Below are 18,225 nucleotides of genomic sequence, written 5' to 3' on the forward strand. Positions count from 1 at the left end.
TCAATCTGTTCCTTCAGAGACACGAGGACAAACGTTTTCAAATTTAAAGGAATTTAAATGGCTGTTATGTTTCGTTCTCTTCTTGGTTCGAATTAAGAGGCAATAAAGAGTCTGTAGTGTATAAAATGTTTTATGTCTATGAGGAGTTCACACAATGTATGTGTGCGTGTAGTTCCTCTTCTGACCGCAGGAGGCGATCATCACAATACGCTCTCGTGTGTGTGCGCGCGTGTGTGTAGTTCCCCTCCTCACCGCAGGTGGCGATCATCAGAGGTCGTGTGTGTGCGCGCGTGTGTGTAGTTCCCCTCCTGACCGCAGGTGGCGATCATCAGAGGTCGTGTGTGTGCGCGCGTGTGTGTAGTTCCCCTCCTGACCGCAGGTGGCGATCATCAGAGGTCGTGTGTGTGTGTGTGTTTTCTTCTCTCTGTGCGTGTGTCCATGTGCGTGTGCGTGTCTGATGGAGCTGTGAGATTTAAACATCACGTTATATCAGTGAGTTATGATTTATTTCTTCAGTACCTGATGAGAATCTGAGTGTTATGATGGGAAAACAGAAGCAAAAGTTGAGCAAAAGTGTCTCGGATAAAGTCCGCAAATCTAAAGCTGCTCCTGAGATCCAGAATAATCCGTTTGAGGTCAAAATCAACCGCAAGAAGTTCGATGTTCTGGGTCGCAAGAGTAAACACGATGTTGGTCTGCCGGGAGTGTCACGATCCAAAGCCATCAATAAGGTAACATTTACAGGACACTGAAGCAGAATACCAGAGGATTCCCTCACGTTCGTTGCACGGATAGAGATACACGAGAGCCAGTGACGCGAGTTTCAGGATTGTTGTCATATATTTTCTAGTCTAGTAATGAACTGATGTCTGTTTCTCTATCACACAAAGCATTTAACATTTACTCTGTTGTTGTCCAGATAAATATCACACATCGAGCTCTGTAGCGGGACTTCTTGTCACACATGTTGTTTATTTGAATGTGTTTATTAAACACGTGACATACTGGGCTGACGTGTTTTTGAAACCAACATCAGTATTGTTACTTTTCATTTAATCAACAACCACTGTATACCCTTGGTCTTACTGTATCAATAATATTACAAATAATATACCGTAGTACTTCCACAGTAAATTCTTTGGAGTTTCATAAGAATATTTAATTTGATGTAAACTGTTCGCAGAGGAAAGAAACTTTACTGAAGGAGTTCCGACTGAAAGACAAAAGCAATAAATTCATTGACAGACGCTTTGGTGAATATGATAATAAAATCACACCAGAGGAGAAAATACTGCAGAGATTTACACTCGAGAGACAGGTAACACATCTACACTATCATCACCACACTGACAACAACACCATCACATCTACACCATCATCACCACACTGACAACAGCACCATCACCACCACACTGACAACAGCACCGTCACATCTACACCATCATCACCACACTGACAACAGCACCATCATCACCACACTGACAACAGCACCATCACCACCACACTGACAACAGCACCGTCACATCTACACCATCATCACCACACTGACAACAGCACCATCACATCTACACCATCATCACCACACTGACAACAACACCATCACATCTACACCATCATCACCACACTGACAACAGCACCATCATCACCACACTGACAACAGCACCATCACCACCACACTGACAACAGCACCGTCACATCTACACCATCATCACCACACTGACAACAGCACCATCACATCTACACCATCATCACCACACTGACAACAGCACCGTCACCACCACACTGACAACAACACCATCACATCTACACCATCATCACCACACTGACAACAGCACCATCACCACCACACTGACAACAACACCATCACATCTACACCATCATCACCACACTGACAACAGCACCATCATCACCACACTGACAACAGCACCATCACCACCACACTGACAACAGCACCGTCACATCTACACCATCATCACCACACTGACAACAGCACCATCACATCTACACCATCATCACCACACTGACAACAGCACCGTCACATCTACACCATCATCACCACAATGACAACAGCACCGTCACATCTACACCATCATCACCTCACTGACAACAGCACCGTCACATCTACACCATCATCACCACACTGACAACAGCACCGTCACATCTACACCATCATCATCACACTGACAACAGCACCATCACATCTACATCATCATCATCACACTGACAACAGCACCATCACATCTACATCATCATCACCAAACTGACAACAGCACCATCACATCTACACCATCATCACCACACTGACATCAGCACCGTCACATCTACACCATCATCACCACACTGACAACAGCACCGTCACATCTACACCATCATCACCACACTGACAACAGCACCGTCACATCTACACCATCATCACCACACTGACAACAACACCGTCACATCTACACCATCATCACCACACTGACAACAGCACCGTCACATCTACACCATCATCATCACACTGACAACAGCACCATCACATCTACATCATCATCACCACACTGACATCAGCACCGTCACATCTACATCATCATCACCAAACTGACAACAGCACCGTCACATCTACACCATCATCACCACACTGACATCAGCACCGTCACATCTACACCATCATCACCACACTGACAACAGCACCGTCACATCTACACCATCATCACCACACTGACAACAGCACCGTCACATCTACACCATCATCACCACACTGACATCAGCACCGTCACATCTACACCATCATCACCACACTGACAACAGCACCGTCACATCTACACCATCATCACCACCACACTGACAACAGCACCGTCACATCTACACCATCATCACCACCACACTGACAACAGCACCGTCACATCTACACCATCATCACCACACTGACAACAGCACCGTCACATCTACACCATCATCACCACACTGACAACAGCACCGTCACATCTACACCATCATCACCACCACACTGACAACAGCACCGTCACATCTACACCATCATCACCACACTGACAACAGCACCGTCACATCTACACCATCATCACCACCACACTGACAACAGCACCGTCACATCTACACCATCATCACCACACTGACAACAGCACCGTCACATCTACACCATCATCACCACCACACTGACAACAGCACCGTCACATCTACACCATCATCACCACACTGACAACAGCACCGTCACATCTACACCATCATCACCACACTGACAACAGCACCGTCACATCTACACCATCATCACCACACTGACAACAACACCATCACATCTACACCATCATCACCACACTGACAACAGCACCGTCACATCTACACCATCATCACCACACTGACATCAGCACCGTCAAATCTACACCATCATCACCACACTGACAACAACACCATCATCACCACACTGACATCAGCACCGTCACATCTACACCATCATCATCACACTGACAACAACACCATCACATCTACACCATCATCATCACCACACTGACAACAGCACCGTAACATCTAAACCATCATCACCACACTGACAACAGCACCATCACATCTACACCATCATCATCACCACACTGACAACAGCACCGTCACATCTACACCATCATCACCACACTGACAACAGCACCATCACATCTACACCATCATCACCACACTGACAACAGCACCGTCACATCTACACCATCATCACCACCACACTGACAACAGCACCATCACATCTACACCATCATCACCACACTGACAACAGCACCGTCACATCTACACCATCATCACCACCACACTGACAACAGCACCGTCACATCTACACCATCATCACCACACTGACAACAGCACCGTCACATCTACACCATCATCACCACCACACTGACAACAGCACCGTCACATCTACACCATCATCACCACACTGACAACAGCACCGTCACATCTACACCATCATCACCACACTGACAACAGCACCGTCACATCTACACCATCATCACCACCACACTGACAACAGCACCATCACATCCACACCATCATCACCACACTGACAACAGCACCGTCACATCTACACCATCATCACCACCACACTGACAACAGCACCGTCACATCTACACCATCATCACCACACTGACAACAGCACCGTCACATCTACACCATCATCACCACCACACTGACAACAGCACCGTCACATCTACACCATCATCACCACACTGACAACAGCACCGTCACATCTACACCATCATCACCACACTGACAACAGCACCGTCACATCTACACCATCATCACCACACTGACAACAACACCATCACATCTACACCATCATCACCACACTGACAACAGCACCGTCACATCTACACCATCATCACCACACTGACATCAGCACCGTCAAATCTACACCATCATCACCACACTGACAACAACACCATCATCACCACACTGACATCAGCACCGTCACATCTACACCATCATCATCACACTGACAACAACACCATCACATCTACACCATCATCATCACCACACTGACAACAGCACCGTAACATCTAAACCATCATCACCACACTGACAACAGCACCATCACATCTACACCATCATCATCACCACACTGACAACAGCACCGTCACATCTAAACCATCATCACCACACTGACAACAACACCATCACATCTACACCATCATCATCACCACACTGACAACAGCACCGTCACATCTAAACCATCATCACCACACTGACAACAACACCATCACATCTACACCATCATCACCACCACACTGACAACAGCACCGTCACATCTACACCATCATCACCACACTGACAACAGCACCGTCACATCTACACCATCATCATCACCACACTGACAACAGCACCATCACATCTATACCATCATCACCACACTGACATCAGCACCGTCACATCTACACCATCATCACCACACTGACAACAGCACCATCACATCTACATCATCACCACACTAACATCAGCACCGTCACATCTACACCATCATTACCACACTAACATCAGCACCGTCACATCTACACCATCATCATCACACTGAAAACAACACCATCACATCTAAACCACCATCACATTTTTTCAGCAACATATCTTGACTCTTAACTGTTCCGTGATGTCTGTAAATAATGCAGTAAATACAGTGTGTGATGTGATGTGTGATGTGTGTGTGTGTGTGTGTGTGTGTGTGTGTGTGTGTGTGTGATGTGTGTGTGTGTGTGTGTGATGTGTGTGTGTGTGATGTGTGATGTGATGTGATGTGATGTGTGTGTGTGTGATGTGTGTGTGTGTGATCTCTGTGTGTGATCGTGTCTGATCTGTGTGTGTGATCTGTGTGTGTGATCTGTGTGTGATGTGTGTGTGTAGCGCACACAGGAGAAGAAGGACAAGTATAATCTGAATGAGGAGGAGGAGCTGACTCATTTCGGTCAGTCTTTGGCTGAGATGGAGAAGATGACTGATGTGGTTGACAGTGGCAGTGACACAGAGGAGAACGGTCTTCTGTCAGGTGACACTTTTACTGCATGTTGAAACATCCGACACATGTGACGCCCGGTACTGAATTCTGATGAGTGTCTCTCTGTGCCTGCAGCTGAACTCACGGCGTCACACTTCGGTGGAGGAGGAGGAGGTCTACTGAGGATGAAGAACTCTGGAGATGAAGATGAAGAATACAAACCCAAATCACGACAGGAGCTGATCGAAGAACTCATCCTGAAATCTAAACAAGAGAAGGTTCAAAAGTCTCATCATATGTCAAATAAAACACACATGAGTCCAGCTGGAGATTGTGAATGTGTTGTGATGTTTGTTTATTTCTCTGCTCTCTTTATGACTTAAGTGCTCGTGAAATGTTTTTATACTAATTTATTTTTAATACTGTCGGGTGTAATGATCAATGTTTGTCATCTGCACAAAGATGTGATTTGTGTGTGTGTGTGTTTCCAGCGAGAGCGTCAGATTCAGAAAGAGGAAGCGCATGTGCTCACAGAGAAACTGGATCAGGATTGGAGATCCATCCAGAACCTTCTGTCCCGCAAAACCACAAAACCAGAACAGAAAGACCTGCCCGAGAAAACCAAGGTGACATTAACTCACTCATCTGTGTGTTCAGAGCTCTGTGTGTCTGTGTGTATCTCTGATATGTGTGTATCTCTGATGTGTGTTCATGACTCTGATGTGTGTGTGTCAGGTGGACGAGTATGACGTGATGGTGCGTGAGCTGGGTTTTGAGATGAAGGCTCAGCCGTCAGAGAGGCTGAAGAGCACAAAAGAACTCGCTCGAGAGGAGAGAGAGAGACTTCAGACACTGGAGGTGCAAACACCTGCTGCTCTCACACGTGATGATGATGATGATGATGATGATAATAATGATGATGATGTCATTAACAACTGTTTGTGAATTAGGCGGACCGACTGAGGAGGATGAAGGGAGACACTGAGGAAGATTCTGCTCGCACAGACACACACATCTCAGCCGATGATATTAATGATGGATTCATACTGGACAGTGATGACCGTAAAACACTGTCTTATAAGGTCTCACACACACACACTCACAGATGTAATGCAGGTGTTTTTGATTTCAGGCGGAGTGTTACAGAGAACAGACAAAACAAAGATAAATGATCAATATTTACATGAGTTAGGTGGATTAAAGGGTCAGTTCACCCTAAACTCTACAAATCAAGTGTCTTGTGTTAGTTCTGGCGGGTCATGTGATGCAAGGTCGCTGATCCTCCTCTACCTATAGAAATATGACACTATCCTAGCATCCCTTTTGATATTCATTTAGCTAACAGCAGCTTATCTGACCCTCCTCCATCCCCGACTCCACCTCACAATCCCATCAGGACTCCACTTCTGTTATTCCTCTTCACACGTCTCTACAACACTGAATGATGTGTTACACTTCTACTGAGAGAACTTCTGACATCTGCTCATTCTGTTGTGTTTACTCTGAGTGGGTCATGGCTGCGCCCCTGCTCTTCTTCATGCTGGGTGCATGGACGGGCGGGGAGTCTTCCCCAGAACAGAACCGTACCTCCAATCTAGACTGTGTGCTAACTGTCAATCATTTTTGTTTTCTGTGAAGAGTAATCCAGAAACTGAAACGCTCTGTGTGAGAGAAGAGTAACCTTTAAATCCTAAAGATTCTGTGAGAAGATGAGTTTAACTTTCTGTCTGTGTGTAGGACGGCAAATGGAACCTTAAAGATGAAGAGGATGAGAGTGAGAAGAAGGCTGATAAAGCTGAAGAGGATGAGGATGATGAAGAGGATGAGGATGATGAAGAAGAAGAGTCTGATGATGTTGAGACTGAAGAAGAAGAGGATGATGAAGCTGAAGAAGGTCACTCTGATCTCCAGTCTGAGGAAGGTGATGAAGATCAGGGCTGTGATGAAGAGGAGCTCAGTGTTAAAGTGACTCCAGCTGTGAATGAAAAGAAGATGAAGACTGCAGCGATAGCAGAACTGCCCTACACATTCACAGGTGACGCACAGACACACACACACACACACACACACACACAGCAGAGCAGTTTGATGTTACATCCAGAATAATTGCACAGTTGTAGAAATATCACATGTTCTGTCATTGTGTGTGTGTGTCTCAGCTCCAGACACGTACACAGATCTGAAGAATCTCCTGCAGGGTCACTGTTGTGATGAACAGCGTCTCATAGTGGACAGAACAGTGAAATGCACTCATCCCAGTCTGTGTGCCGGGAATAAAACTAAACTACAGGTCAGTGTGTGTGTGTGTGTGTGTGTGTGTGTGTGTGTGTCTGTGTTTGAGTTTGTGGTTGTGTGTGTATGTTTGTACTTGTACATCTATCTTTATGAGGACCAGTTTGAGGTTTAGACCAGCAGAGTGAGGACTAAGAGAGTAAAGTGAGGACATTTTGGCCGGTCCTCACTTTCTGAGACCCCTTTAAAGGGCTGTTTGAGGGTTATAATCAGGTTTAGGTTATAATCAGGTTTAGGTCATAATCAGGTTGGGTTATAATCAGGTTTAGGTTATAATCAGGTTTAGGTTATAATCAGGTTAAGGTTATAATCAGGTTTAGGTTATAATCAGGTTTAGGTTATAATCAGGTTTGTGTTATAATCAGGTTTAGGTTATAATCAGGTTTGGGTTATAATCAGGTTTAGGTTATAATCAGGTTTGGGTTATAATCAGGTTTAGGTTATAATCAGGTTTGGGTCATAATCAGGTTGGGTTATAATCAGGTTTAGGTTATAATCAGGTTTAGGTTATAATCAGGTTTGGGTTATAATCAGGTTTAGGTTATAATCAGGTTTAGGTTATAATCAGGTTGGGTTATAATCAGGTTTAGGTTATAATCAGGTTGGGTTATAATCAGGTTTAGGTTATAATCAGGTTGGGTTATAATCAGGTTAGGTTATAATCAGGTTTAGGTTATAATCAGGTTGGGTTATAGTCAGGTTAGGTTATAATCAGGTTGGGTTATAATCAGGTTTAGGTCATAATCAGGTTGGGTTATAATCAGGTTAGGTTATAATCAGGTTGGGTTATAATCAGGTTTAGGTCATAATCAGGTTGGGTCATAATCAGGTTTGGGTTATAATCAGGTTGGGTTATAATCAGGTTTAGGTTATAATCAGGTTTAGGTTATAATCAGGTTTGGGTTATAATCAGGTTTGGGTTATAATCAGGTTGGGTTATAATCAGGTTTAGGTCATAATCAGGTTGGGTTATAATCAGGTTTGGGTTATAATCAGGTTGGGTTATAATCAGGTTTAGGTTATAATCAGGTTGGGTTATAATCAGGTTTAGGTTATAATCAGGTTTAGGTTATAATCAGGTTTAGGTCATAATCAGGTTGGGTTATAATCAGGTTGGGTTATAATCAGGTTGGGTTATAATCAGGTTTAGGTTATAATCAGGTTTGGGTTATAATCAGGTTAGGTTATAATCAGGTTTAGGTCATAATCAGGTTGGGTTATAATCAGGTTTAGGTTATAATCAGGTTTAGGTTATAATCAGGTTTGGGTTATAATCAGGTTTAGGTTATAATCAGGTTTAGGTCATAATCAGGTTGGGTTATAATCAGGTTTAGGTTATAATCAGGTTTAGGTTATAATCAGGTTTGGGTTATAATCAGGTTTAGGTTATAATCAGGTTTAGGTTATAATCAGGTTGGGTTATAATCAGGTTTAGGTTATAATCAGGTTGGGTTATAATCAGGTTTAGGTTATAATCAGGTTGGGTTATAATCAGGTTAGGTTATAATCAGGTTTAGGTTATAATCAGGTTGGGTTATAGTCAGGTTAGGTTATAATCAGGTTGGGTTATAATCAGGTTTAGGTCATAATCAGGTTTGGGTTATAATCAGGTTTAGGTTATAATCAGGTTGGGTTATAATCAGGTTTAGGTTATAATCAGGTTTAGGTTATAATCAGGTTTAGGTCATAATCAGGTTGGGTTATAATCAGGTTGGGTTATAATCAGGTTGGGTTATAATCAGGTTTAGGTTATAATCAGGTTTGGGTTATAATCAGGTTAGGTTATAATCAGGTTTAGGTCATAATCAGGTTGGGTTATAATCAGGTTTAGGTTATAATCAGGTTTAGGTTATAATCAGGTTTAGGGTGAGGGTTAGGTACTCACCTCTGATGGTTTGGGTAAGGGGCTAGAGATTGCATCAATGTATGTCCTCATAAAGATAGCTGTACAAACATTTGTGCGGTTGAGTTGGCGTGCGGTTGAGTTGGCGTGCGGTTGAGTTGGCGTGCGGTTGAGTTGGCGTGCGGTTGAGTTGGCGTGCGGTTGAGTTGGCGTGCGGTTGAGTTGGCGTGCGGTTGAGATGGCGTGCGGTTGAGTTGGCGTGCGGTTGAGTTGGCGTGCGGTTGAGTTGGCGTGCGGTTGAGTTGGCGTGCGGTTGAGTTGGCGTGCGGTTGAGATGGCGTGCGGTTGAGATGGCGTGCGGTTGAGTGTTTATAAAGTGTTTATATTCATCTGTACAGAAAGTCTTTGGTTTTCTGCTGGAGTATGTCGGTGAACTGGCAACACAGAATCCACCACAACTCAAAACCATCAACATTCTCATTCCGTGAGTAACACACACACACGCACATACACACACACAGAGGGCAGTGTTAGTGTCAGTACATGTTGATGTGTGTATGTTTGTGTGTGTAGTCAGATCCACAGTCTGTGTCAGATGTTTCCTGATGCTGCGTGTAAAGTGATGCAGACGTTGCTAAGCGACAGTGCTCACAGTATGGAGGAGACACTGGAGGTCAAAGGTCGAGCTGCGATGCCGGATCTGGATATGGTGTGATGACATTCACTCACAATACACACACACACGTCATATATGCATGCACCCCTAATGTTTAACTGTTTGTGTGTGTGTTTGTGTGTGTAGTTGGTGTATCTGAAGATCACAGCTCTACTGTTCCCCACATCAGACTTCAGACATCCAGTCAGCACACCCGCCTTCCTCTACATCAGTCAAACTCTCACAAAGGTCAGTGTGTGTGTGTGTGTGTATGTAGTGTTGTGTGACAGGAATATGTGTGTAGGGGTTTGTGTGTGTGTTGCGGTGTGTTAAGGTTTGTGAGTGTGTAGTGTTGTGTTGTATCACAGGAGGATAAGTGTAGGAGTTTGTGTGTTTCAGTGCGGTGTTGTGTCTCTGGAGGACGTGTGTAGGGGTTTGGTTCTCTGCTGTCTGGCGGTGGAGTTTGTGTCTCTCTCTCAGAGGTTTTTTCCTGAGATGCTGAACTTTCTGCTGGGTCTCCTTCACCTGGCCGTCCCTGAAAAAACCTACACAGGTACCACAATTACACACACCAGTCATTCTCTCTTTCTCTGTGTGTGTGTTTGTGTGTGAGAGCACTAACACCAGCAGTAGAAATAGTTTCAGGGTTGTGTTAGGTGACGTGTTGGGGTGCAGTTTAATGTCAGACTGCCGTGACAGATTCTTTTCATACTCAAACACTTTCATTATGTCTTATTTATTCATAAACTGTAGCTGTTTTCAGAACAGGTCTTACAGCACAATGTCAAGTGAGTGCTCTTTATTTTGTGTGTGTAGGTTATGTTTTAGTGAGTCCGTTCAGACAGCAGGGGAGACACTGTGATCTGTTGGTTCTGAAGGATCCAAGCTCATCTCTCAGCTGGAGCAGAAAACCCATCTCGCTGTGTACCGCTCACAGAAACACACTAGACAGTCCACTGGAGAGAGACCATTACAGGTACACACAGACACACACACACACACATGATCCGGTGTCGCCCATAGGATTTTGACAGACTTGTGGCGCTGGTGATGTCACTAGCTAATCAACATATTTGTGATGTCATAATGTCGTGTTAGTGTTAGTAAAAGTTGACAAAAGCTCTTTTTAAGTATAAAACGCTCACAGCATTTGGTTACATTATCAGCCGTGAATTTGCGCACGAAGGCAGTCCAGAGACACATCAGCAGCATAACGGAAGTCTATTAGAATTATAAACAGAGAGCATCTTTGCAACAACTAATCACATATTTAAAAACAACATTACTAATTTCTCGATAGAAATGCTATCAGAATTTGTTGAAATTGTAAATTAAACTTACATTTAAACTAAACAATCCTCCAACGATCATCTGAGCCGGCATTTTAATTTTTTAAACCAACCATGTTCCTCACATGTTGTCATTGGTTACCTTGACACTGCGTTTTTTTTCAGAAAAGTTTATCTTTTTACAATCTCCAAAGACACTCTGAGCTGCTGGCATTTAAAAAAGTGCTCGGGATGTTTTTGAAAACAAGGTTTACTCCATAGGATTATAATATAAAACAGACGCTAGCAACATCAAAAAAGTCAAGTGTGAACATCCTAAAATCCAGATTTACTGTATAATCACAACATCATTGGACAAAATCACACTAAAGTACATCTACATTAAAGAGCAGCGATATACTGTTTGCTCTTTCTCCCCAATGTGTGCTGTATTACGAACGCTTCTTTGATTTTAAATGCAAGTGACCGTTAAATACGAGAGGTCGAGGGCTCGCACACACACATGGAGCTCAACGGAAAAAAGAGAGAGAGAGAGAGAGAACACGCAAACATGAAAGATGAGATCAACTCCACTCGCACCAAACAAGTCAGGAAGGAGAGAAGACGTGTTAGCGCTGTTTATCCACTAGTTATTCCATCAAACAAACTGCAGTTTGTAACAATTTTGAAAATAGAAAAAAAACACTTTAGACTAGTGTCATATCAAATGTTTCCAACTACTTGTAAATTGTGAGAAATTCGCCATTCTAAACATTGACCCGGGGCTGTTCAGTCGCCTGTCAGTTCCCCTTTGTTACCGTCTTCACAGACGTAGAAACCGGATGACAACAGTGTCGTGTACAAATCAGAAGTAAAATCTAGCGTCTATCAAGACACTAACTTGTTTCGAGCACTCGCTTATTTATAGACCACAATTATTCGCAACATTTATAAAACATGATTTCAGACTGTTGATAAATATTACTCACATCGACAGTTTTGTCTCGTTCAGTCGGTCTCGATCCCTCTTGAGGAAAAACTTTGAAGCTAATCCTGCTTGTACTGTCCCAGGTTGAATAAGCATTCCGGTTTAAAGTGATTTGCGCAAACAAGCAGGCTTTTACTGACGGTTTCTGAGGGATTTCCAATAAAAATTCAATAAATCCACTGCTGTCTCTTCCTAGGTTTGATATCACGTACACCGCTGTGGCTTGTGAAAACCACAATGGCGTCAGCGCGGTGGGTGGAACTGTGTAGATTAAGGGGCGGTAACATTATAATAAAATCTGCTTTGGTCTTCAAAACTGGAGCGAAATCTGGACGGCTGGATTTCTCACATGCTTGCAGGGAAAGGCACACCAAAACAAACTTACTGGGTTCTTATTTTTCACGTTTTCTGGGTTGCTAGATGCTCCTGGGGCCCGATTATAGCACTTAAACATAGTAAAAGGGGGTTTTTTATATGATGTCTCCTTTAAGCACGGACGGATTCAAAAAATGTGATGCCAAATATACTTTGGTGGCCATAAATATACTAAACATTATATGTGTAACGCTGTGACGGTCATCTTGAGAATCTTCAGGATGTTTTGATGTTATTTGTAAGCTGTGTTTGTGTCATGCAGGCTGTCAATCATTGATGCATGTCTGGATTTAGTAAAGAGATGTACGACGCTCTATACGGATTTGACCTCATACACCCTGATCTTCCAGCCAATCAGAACACTGCTACTAGAACATCTTCCTGCCAAGAGTTACCCCTCTGAGATACAGGTTCTTTCATCTCACGATCGGTATTAAGTCACATCACATGTCATGTTTTGTAATCGTCTCTTGTGTTCACTGCAGGATATTCAGAAAGAGATTTTAGAGGCCATCTCTGAAAAACCTTCCCAGCATGCACCTCTTGTGTTTAAAAAGAAGAAGCCCATTCCACTAAAACTCTTCACGCCGAAGATTGTGCAGATGTGAGTAAGAGAGAGAGTTAGGTCTGACATCACAGGTCTCGTGTCACGCTGTTTCTGTACATCAACATTTCTTTTCTCTCTTCAGACTGGACTACGGTAAAAAGCGAGGCGACACAAAGGAAGAGAAGGAGAGAGAGCGGCTGAAACACAAATACAAGCGAGAGTTTAAAGGAGCGCTGAGAGAAATCCGTAAGGACTCGAGATTCCTGGCTCATGAGAAGCTCAATGACATCATCAGCAGGTTTGTACGCATCACCACACTTCTTAAAGACAGAGCGCGCAGGAAGACGACGTGACATGAAATTTGCTCATCTGGTGTATGTGTGTGTGTTTGTGTGTGTGTGTGTGTCAGGGATTCGGAGAGGAAGAGGAAGGTAAAGGAACTGTACGGCAGTCTGTCCACACAGGAGGGAGAATGGAAAGCTCTTAAGAGGAAGAAGGGGAAGTGATGATGATGATGATGATGATGTCGTCGTCCTCTCTTTCATTCTTCATACAAGAAGTGTTTTAATATTCTCCTGTTTGTTCTCATGATGACTTTGTGTATATGATAAATGACGAGAGATGATTTGGTGTGTCAATTCTTTCTGTGAGTGAAAGTTGTCGACTATAACTGAAGCTATAACTTTTTCTACGTTTTTTCTTGAAACCCTGCTCGAAATATTCAAGTATCTTAAACACACTTTACATCAACATTATTAACATGTGCTGCGTCCAAATTCGCATACTATCCGTCCTTAATAATATTCAAAAATAGAGTTAGTGTGTCCCAAATCATATTATGCTGAAATGAGTGTTCTTAAAGTACCCGTATGCTCCACTGTTTCCGGTGAAAATCCAGAACGGCTGATATTACCCACAACTCACTGCGAGAGGGCGGAGTTTAGTGACGCTACACTGCTTTACTCAAATTAAATAAAAGATGCGTCGCTAAATTAATCAATTTAAGCATACTGTAAACCATACATACAAAATAATATATGAATAAATACTTAAATGAAAGTTAGAGCTTTATTATAATGTCCGTGACAGTTTAGGATCACATGTCGTCTAGGCGACAACGGCCACTTCCGTTTCGCATTAGTATGTCCCAGTGAGTCACAGTTTTGCTACACACTTCTCCATCACAAGATAATTTTTTTTTTATAGAAAAACATCAACTTTTTAAAATAAGAACATACCTTAAACATTTTTAGCAATAATCTTCCAATTTGTTTTCTTTCAAACAAGACCAACCGTAGCTCTATATAGTCCAAAGATTTCATGAGTTACAGCCATTTTAGTTTCAACAGAGCGTTTTAATGTGAATACTTAAAGAAGGGTTAAAGCGCGTTGCTTTTAAAAGTGTGAATTGAGTTACTACATTGCATTGAGTTACCTCACTTGAGAGACCTAGCGACGCCTCTGGTTTGCTTCTACAGTAACATAAAGACACCAAAACCAGCAGCAGTTCAGAATGTCAGAACTCTCACACAGAGACACACATGGGCTGAAATCAAGCTTTATTTAGTACTTGCCAACATACTTTTGGTCACACACATTTAGCGTACACTCTTAAAAATAAATGCTCGTTGTCAGGCCGAGTGGTTCCAGAAGGACACTTAAACATCGCCAGAAGTTTTCTTCAGGGCGGCCAAAAGTTCCTCAGACTATAAAAACATCAGAAACATGACTGAAAGGTTTTGTGGGACCTCAACATGTGTCTATAGTGTGAAGAAGGGTTTCTTTTTAAGAGTGTAGTTTTCTTTCAGACGGCCGGTTAACTTTAGTGTAGCGGGACGAGTCGTGTCTTCAGTCCTCAGACGGATCCTTGAACAGCTGTGTGTGTCTCTACAGTACGAGACACGGACGTGGTTCTGGCTTCCGTCACTGCTTCTGGATGGAGAAGGAAAAACAAAGCCATCAGATACAAATAAACACAAGTTCACATCGGCTCACGTCTTATTTTACCTGCCACTCCGTCAGCCGAGATTCCCAGTCGTCGCTCTTCTCCTTCCAGAAGTTTCCTGTAGGTGGCGATCTCGGCGTCCAGCCTCAGTTTGACGTGAAGCAGCTCCTGGTAGTCGGACATGTATTTGCCCATTTCTGCTTTGGTCTCGCACAACTGGTTCTCCAGCTGAGCGATGACGCCCTCCAGACCCGCCGCCTTATCAAGATGAGCCGCTTCCATGTCCTCCAGCTGCTGTTCCAGCGCTCCGTTGCGCGCTCTCAGACCGTCGATCTGGTTTTGCAGGTCTGACACCTGGTTGTGGAAGGTGGTGATCTCCTCCTTCATGGTCTTCATCTGGTTCTCGTGTTTGCCGGCTTGCTCCTTCAGGGTGTCGAACTTGCCCTTGTACCACTTCTCGGCTTCTTGGACGTTGCGGGCGGCAACGGCCTCGATCTCGGCGCGCATGTTGCGCAGGTACGCAGCCAGGTCGGGTCTGTCCGAGTCCAGCTCCACCGTTACCTTGGACTCCTCGATCTGCCGGAGGAGGTCGGCCACTTCCTCGTCGTGAAGCTTTTTCAGGAACTCGATCTCGGCCACGAGCTGCTCGATGCGTTTCTCCAGGTCGGCCTTCTGTAGCGTGGCATTGTCCACGTCCTGGCGGAACTCGCGCAGGATGATTTCAGCCTCCTCTGAAATTCATCAACACAGACAATCACTTGGTTACAAACTTGCTCTTCAAATGGAACCTTGTTCAATGTCTCTGCTCAGTCTCACCTTTGAGGGCCAGCTCTTCCTCCAGCTTCAGTCTCCAGACCTCCACCTCCTCCTCGATGTATCCTCTCTCGATGTCAGCCGCTCCCTTCTCGGCCGTCAGAGCTTCGATGAGGTCTTTCATCTCTTTAAACTTCTGCTCGTATTCCTCTCCGAGTCCGGCAGGACCTCCTTTAAACCGGCCCTGCAGGCTCTCCAGCTCGGCTCTTAGGGTGGCGTTTCTCTGCTCCAATGCCTGGACCTTCTCGATGTAGCCGGCGAAGCGCACGTTCAGCTCCTGCATCTCCTCTTTCTCGTTGGCGTGATGCTGATGGATCTCCGTAGCGACTTCCACGGCCTGACTCTGGAATCCGGCCCGGCCGCGGCTGTAAGATGACCCGCGGCATCGAGAGGGCGACGGGCTCTGGACCCTCATCCTGCTGGATCCGCTGACGCTCAGAGTCTTCTGGGAATACGATGAACCTCTCATGTCTGTGTCGTCCGGGTTGGGTTTGCCGACTGTGGAGTGAGCGGGGTTTATATGGGCCTGTGAAGAATCTTGCAGGGCTCCTAGAAAGTCCTGCGGGGTCTTGACATGTTTTAAATGTGGATGATGACGCTGAAGCTTCTCATTAGCTGGAGTCTCATTGTCGTGAGGTCGAGCGGCTCTCACACTTCAGTGTCACATACTGACCCTTCTCAATGTGTGCCGCCTGTTTTTCCATCATCAGCAGCATCATCATCTCTGGAACTCTCTGACGCATCAGCATGGTTTCAATTCCAGTCTTGTGATTGAGTTTGGGTGGAAGCGGAGTTGTCAAGCTTGATCCCTTTGGAATGTGATCCTTTAGGATCTGTGCTCATTATCAGCGAGGTGAGGAGCTGAAGACACTGTGACATCATCAATGCTTGAACAAAGTCTTCTCAAAAAAACATAAAGGTTTGAGGTTTTACATGCAGCACGTCTCCTGATGTCGAGTTGCACCATCATGTGTGTGATGCGTCTGATTATGTATCATTATATGTAATTGCAGAACAGTGATGACATTGAATTCCTGGTTTAAAGTTCTGGCCTATAACAGACATTTACAGTATATTTACATTTGACATTTACATATATGTGCCTCTTGTTTTTTCTTTTGTTTCATGTTAAGTTGATTGTGATGTATTCAGATCAGTCGAGCTCAGTGTGTTGGTGACATACACTTTTATTCAGTCAATATTCAAATGCAAATATTTCATGATGTTTGTCGATTTGTTTTAAAAGTTCAATTTAAATGGTTTTGAATGATTTTTGTTTTGGTTTCGGACATCACAGCTCATGGTAAAGATTTGACTGAAGGTTTGTGTCATGATGTCATTTTCATCACATGCCTGTTGAAGCACAGACTACTGAAATAATGATTCTCTATTTATTCTTTATTTATTTGTTTTATGATAAAGTTACAGTCTGTATATATAGAGAGTTTATTTGCAAAAACAGAAATGAAGTTTTTTTGTGTAAGTTAGATGTATTTGTTTAGTTATAATTACTTCAAAACAACCTAGCTGCAGTTTGATTGATATTACATGCAATGAACAATAAACAAAAACAGACTCCTCATATGTACACATACATTTGCTTTATACATTTTTTGTATACAATGCTTTTGCTTAAAAATGTTACAAATAATTGAATGTCCTGAAAATCTTTCTTGGGTCATATATTAAAACATGATGTCTATAGTTTAAATGGATGGACTCTGTTGACATTCAACCTGAGGAACGTGTCTCAATGTTGAGTGAATGATGATATACTCTGATCTGACATCCACACAGGACACTTTTTGTGGGTTTAATAAAACGAAGTGTTTCAGTGATTTGGAGTGTTGAGTTTTTTCTTCCACTAGAGGACGCAAAGATCCCACACAAACATCTGTGATAGTTTCCCTCGTCATCTCTCATCTGTTAATAAAACTTGACTTCAGCTGATATGATGATGTTTTAGCAAAGAAGTGATTTCTCATCGTGTTTTTTCCATATTTTATTCATGGGTTCATTGTGATTCTTTGACTCTAAA

General features: G+C 43.6%; 2 protein-coding genes across 2 annotated transcripts; one reads left to right on the forward strand and one right to left on the reverse strand.

Moving 5' to 3' along the window:
* Nucleotides 1–418: 418 nt before the first annotated feature.
* Nucleotides 419–14,054, forward strand: nop14 (NOP14 nucleolar protein homolog (yeast)). The gene is made up of 18 exons (XM_056730987.1): nucleotides 419–731; nucleotides 1,184–1,318; nucleotides 5,371–5,512; nucleotides 5,597–5,739; nucleotides 5,953–6,087; nucleotides 6,197–6,319; nucleotides 6,412–6,543; nucleotides 7,199–7,496; nucleotides 7,621–7,751; nucleotides 9,995–10,080; nucleotides 10,170–10,305; nucleotides 10,399–10,500; nucleotides 10,651–10,804; nucleotides 11,068–11,227; nucleotides 13,145–13,292; nucleotides 13,368–13,486; nucleotides 13,572–13,727; nucleotides 13,839–14,054. Exons 1-18 carry the CDS (start codon nucleotides 540–542, stop codon nucleotides 13,933–13,935), a joined length of 2,589 nt encoding a protein of 862 aa, XP_056586965.1. The 5' UTR covers nucleotides 419–539; the 3' UTR covers nucleotides 13,936–14,054.
* Nucleotides 14,055–14,173: 119 nt separating this feature from the next.
* LOC130407773 (vimentin) lies at nucleotides 14,174–17,968 on the reverse strand. Its single transcript, XM_056730988.1, has 3 exons — nucleotides 16,191–17,968; nucleotides 15,437–16,105; nucleotides 14,174–15,361 (listed from the first exon to the last, which is right to left on the reverse strand). The coding sequence occupies exons 1-3, from the start codon at nucleotides 16,654–16,656 to the stop codon at nucleotides 15,285–15,287; spliced, it is 1,212 nt and encodes a 403-aa protein (XP_056586966.1). The 5' UTR covers nucleotides 16,657–17,968; the 3' UTR covers nucleotides 14,174–15,284.
* Nucleotides 17,969–18,225: the final 257 nt, after the last annotated feature.

The sequence above is a fragment of the Triplophysa dalaica genome, chromosome 19 (assembly GCF_015846415.1).
Source record: "Triplophysa dalaica isolate WHDGS20190420 chromosome 19, ASM1584641v1, whole genome shotgun sequence".
Classification (NCBI taxonomy): Eukaryota; Metazoa; Chordata; class Actinopteri; order Cypriniformes; family Nemacheilidae; genus Triplophysa; species Triplophysa dalaica.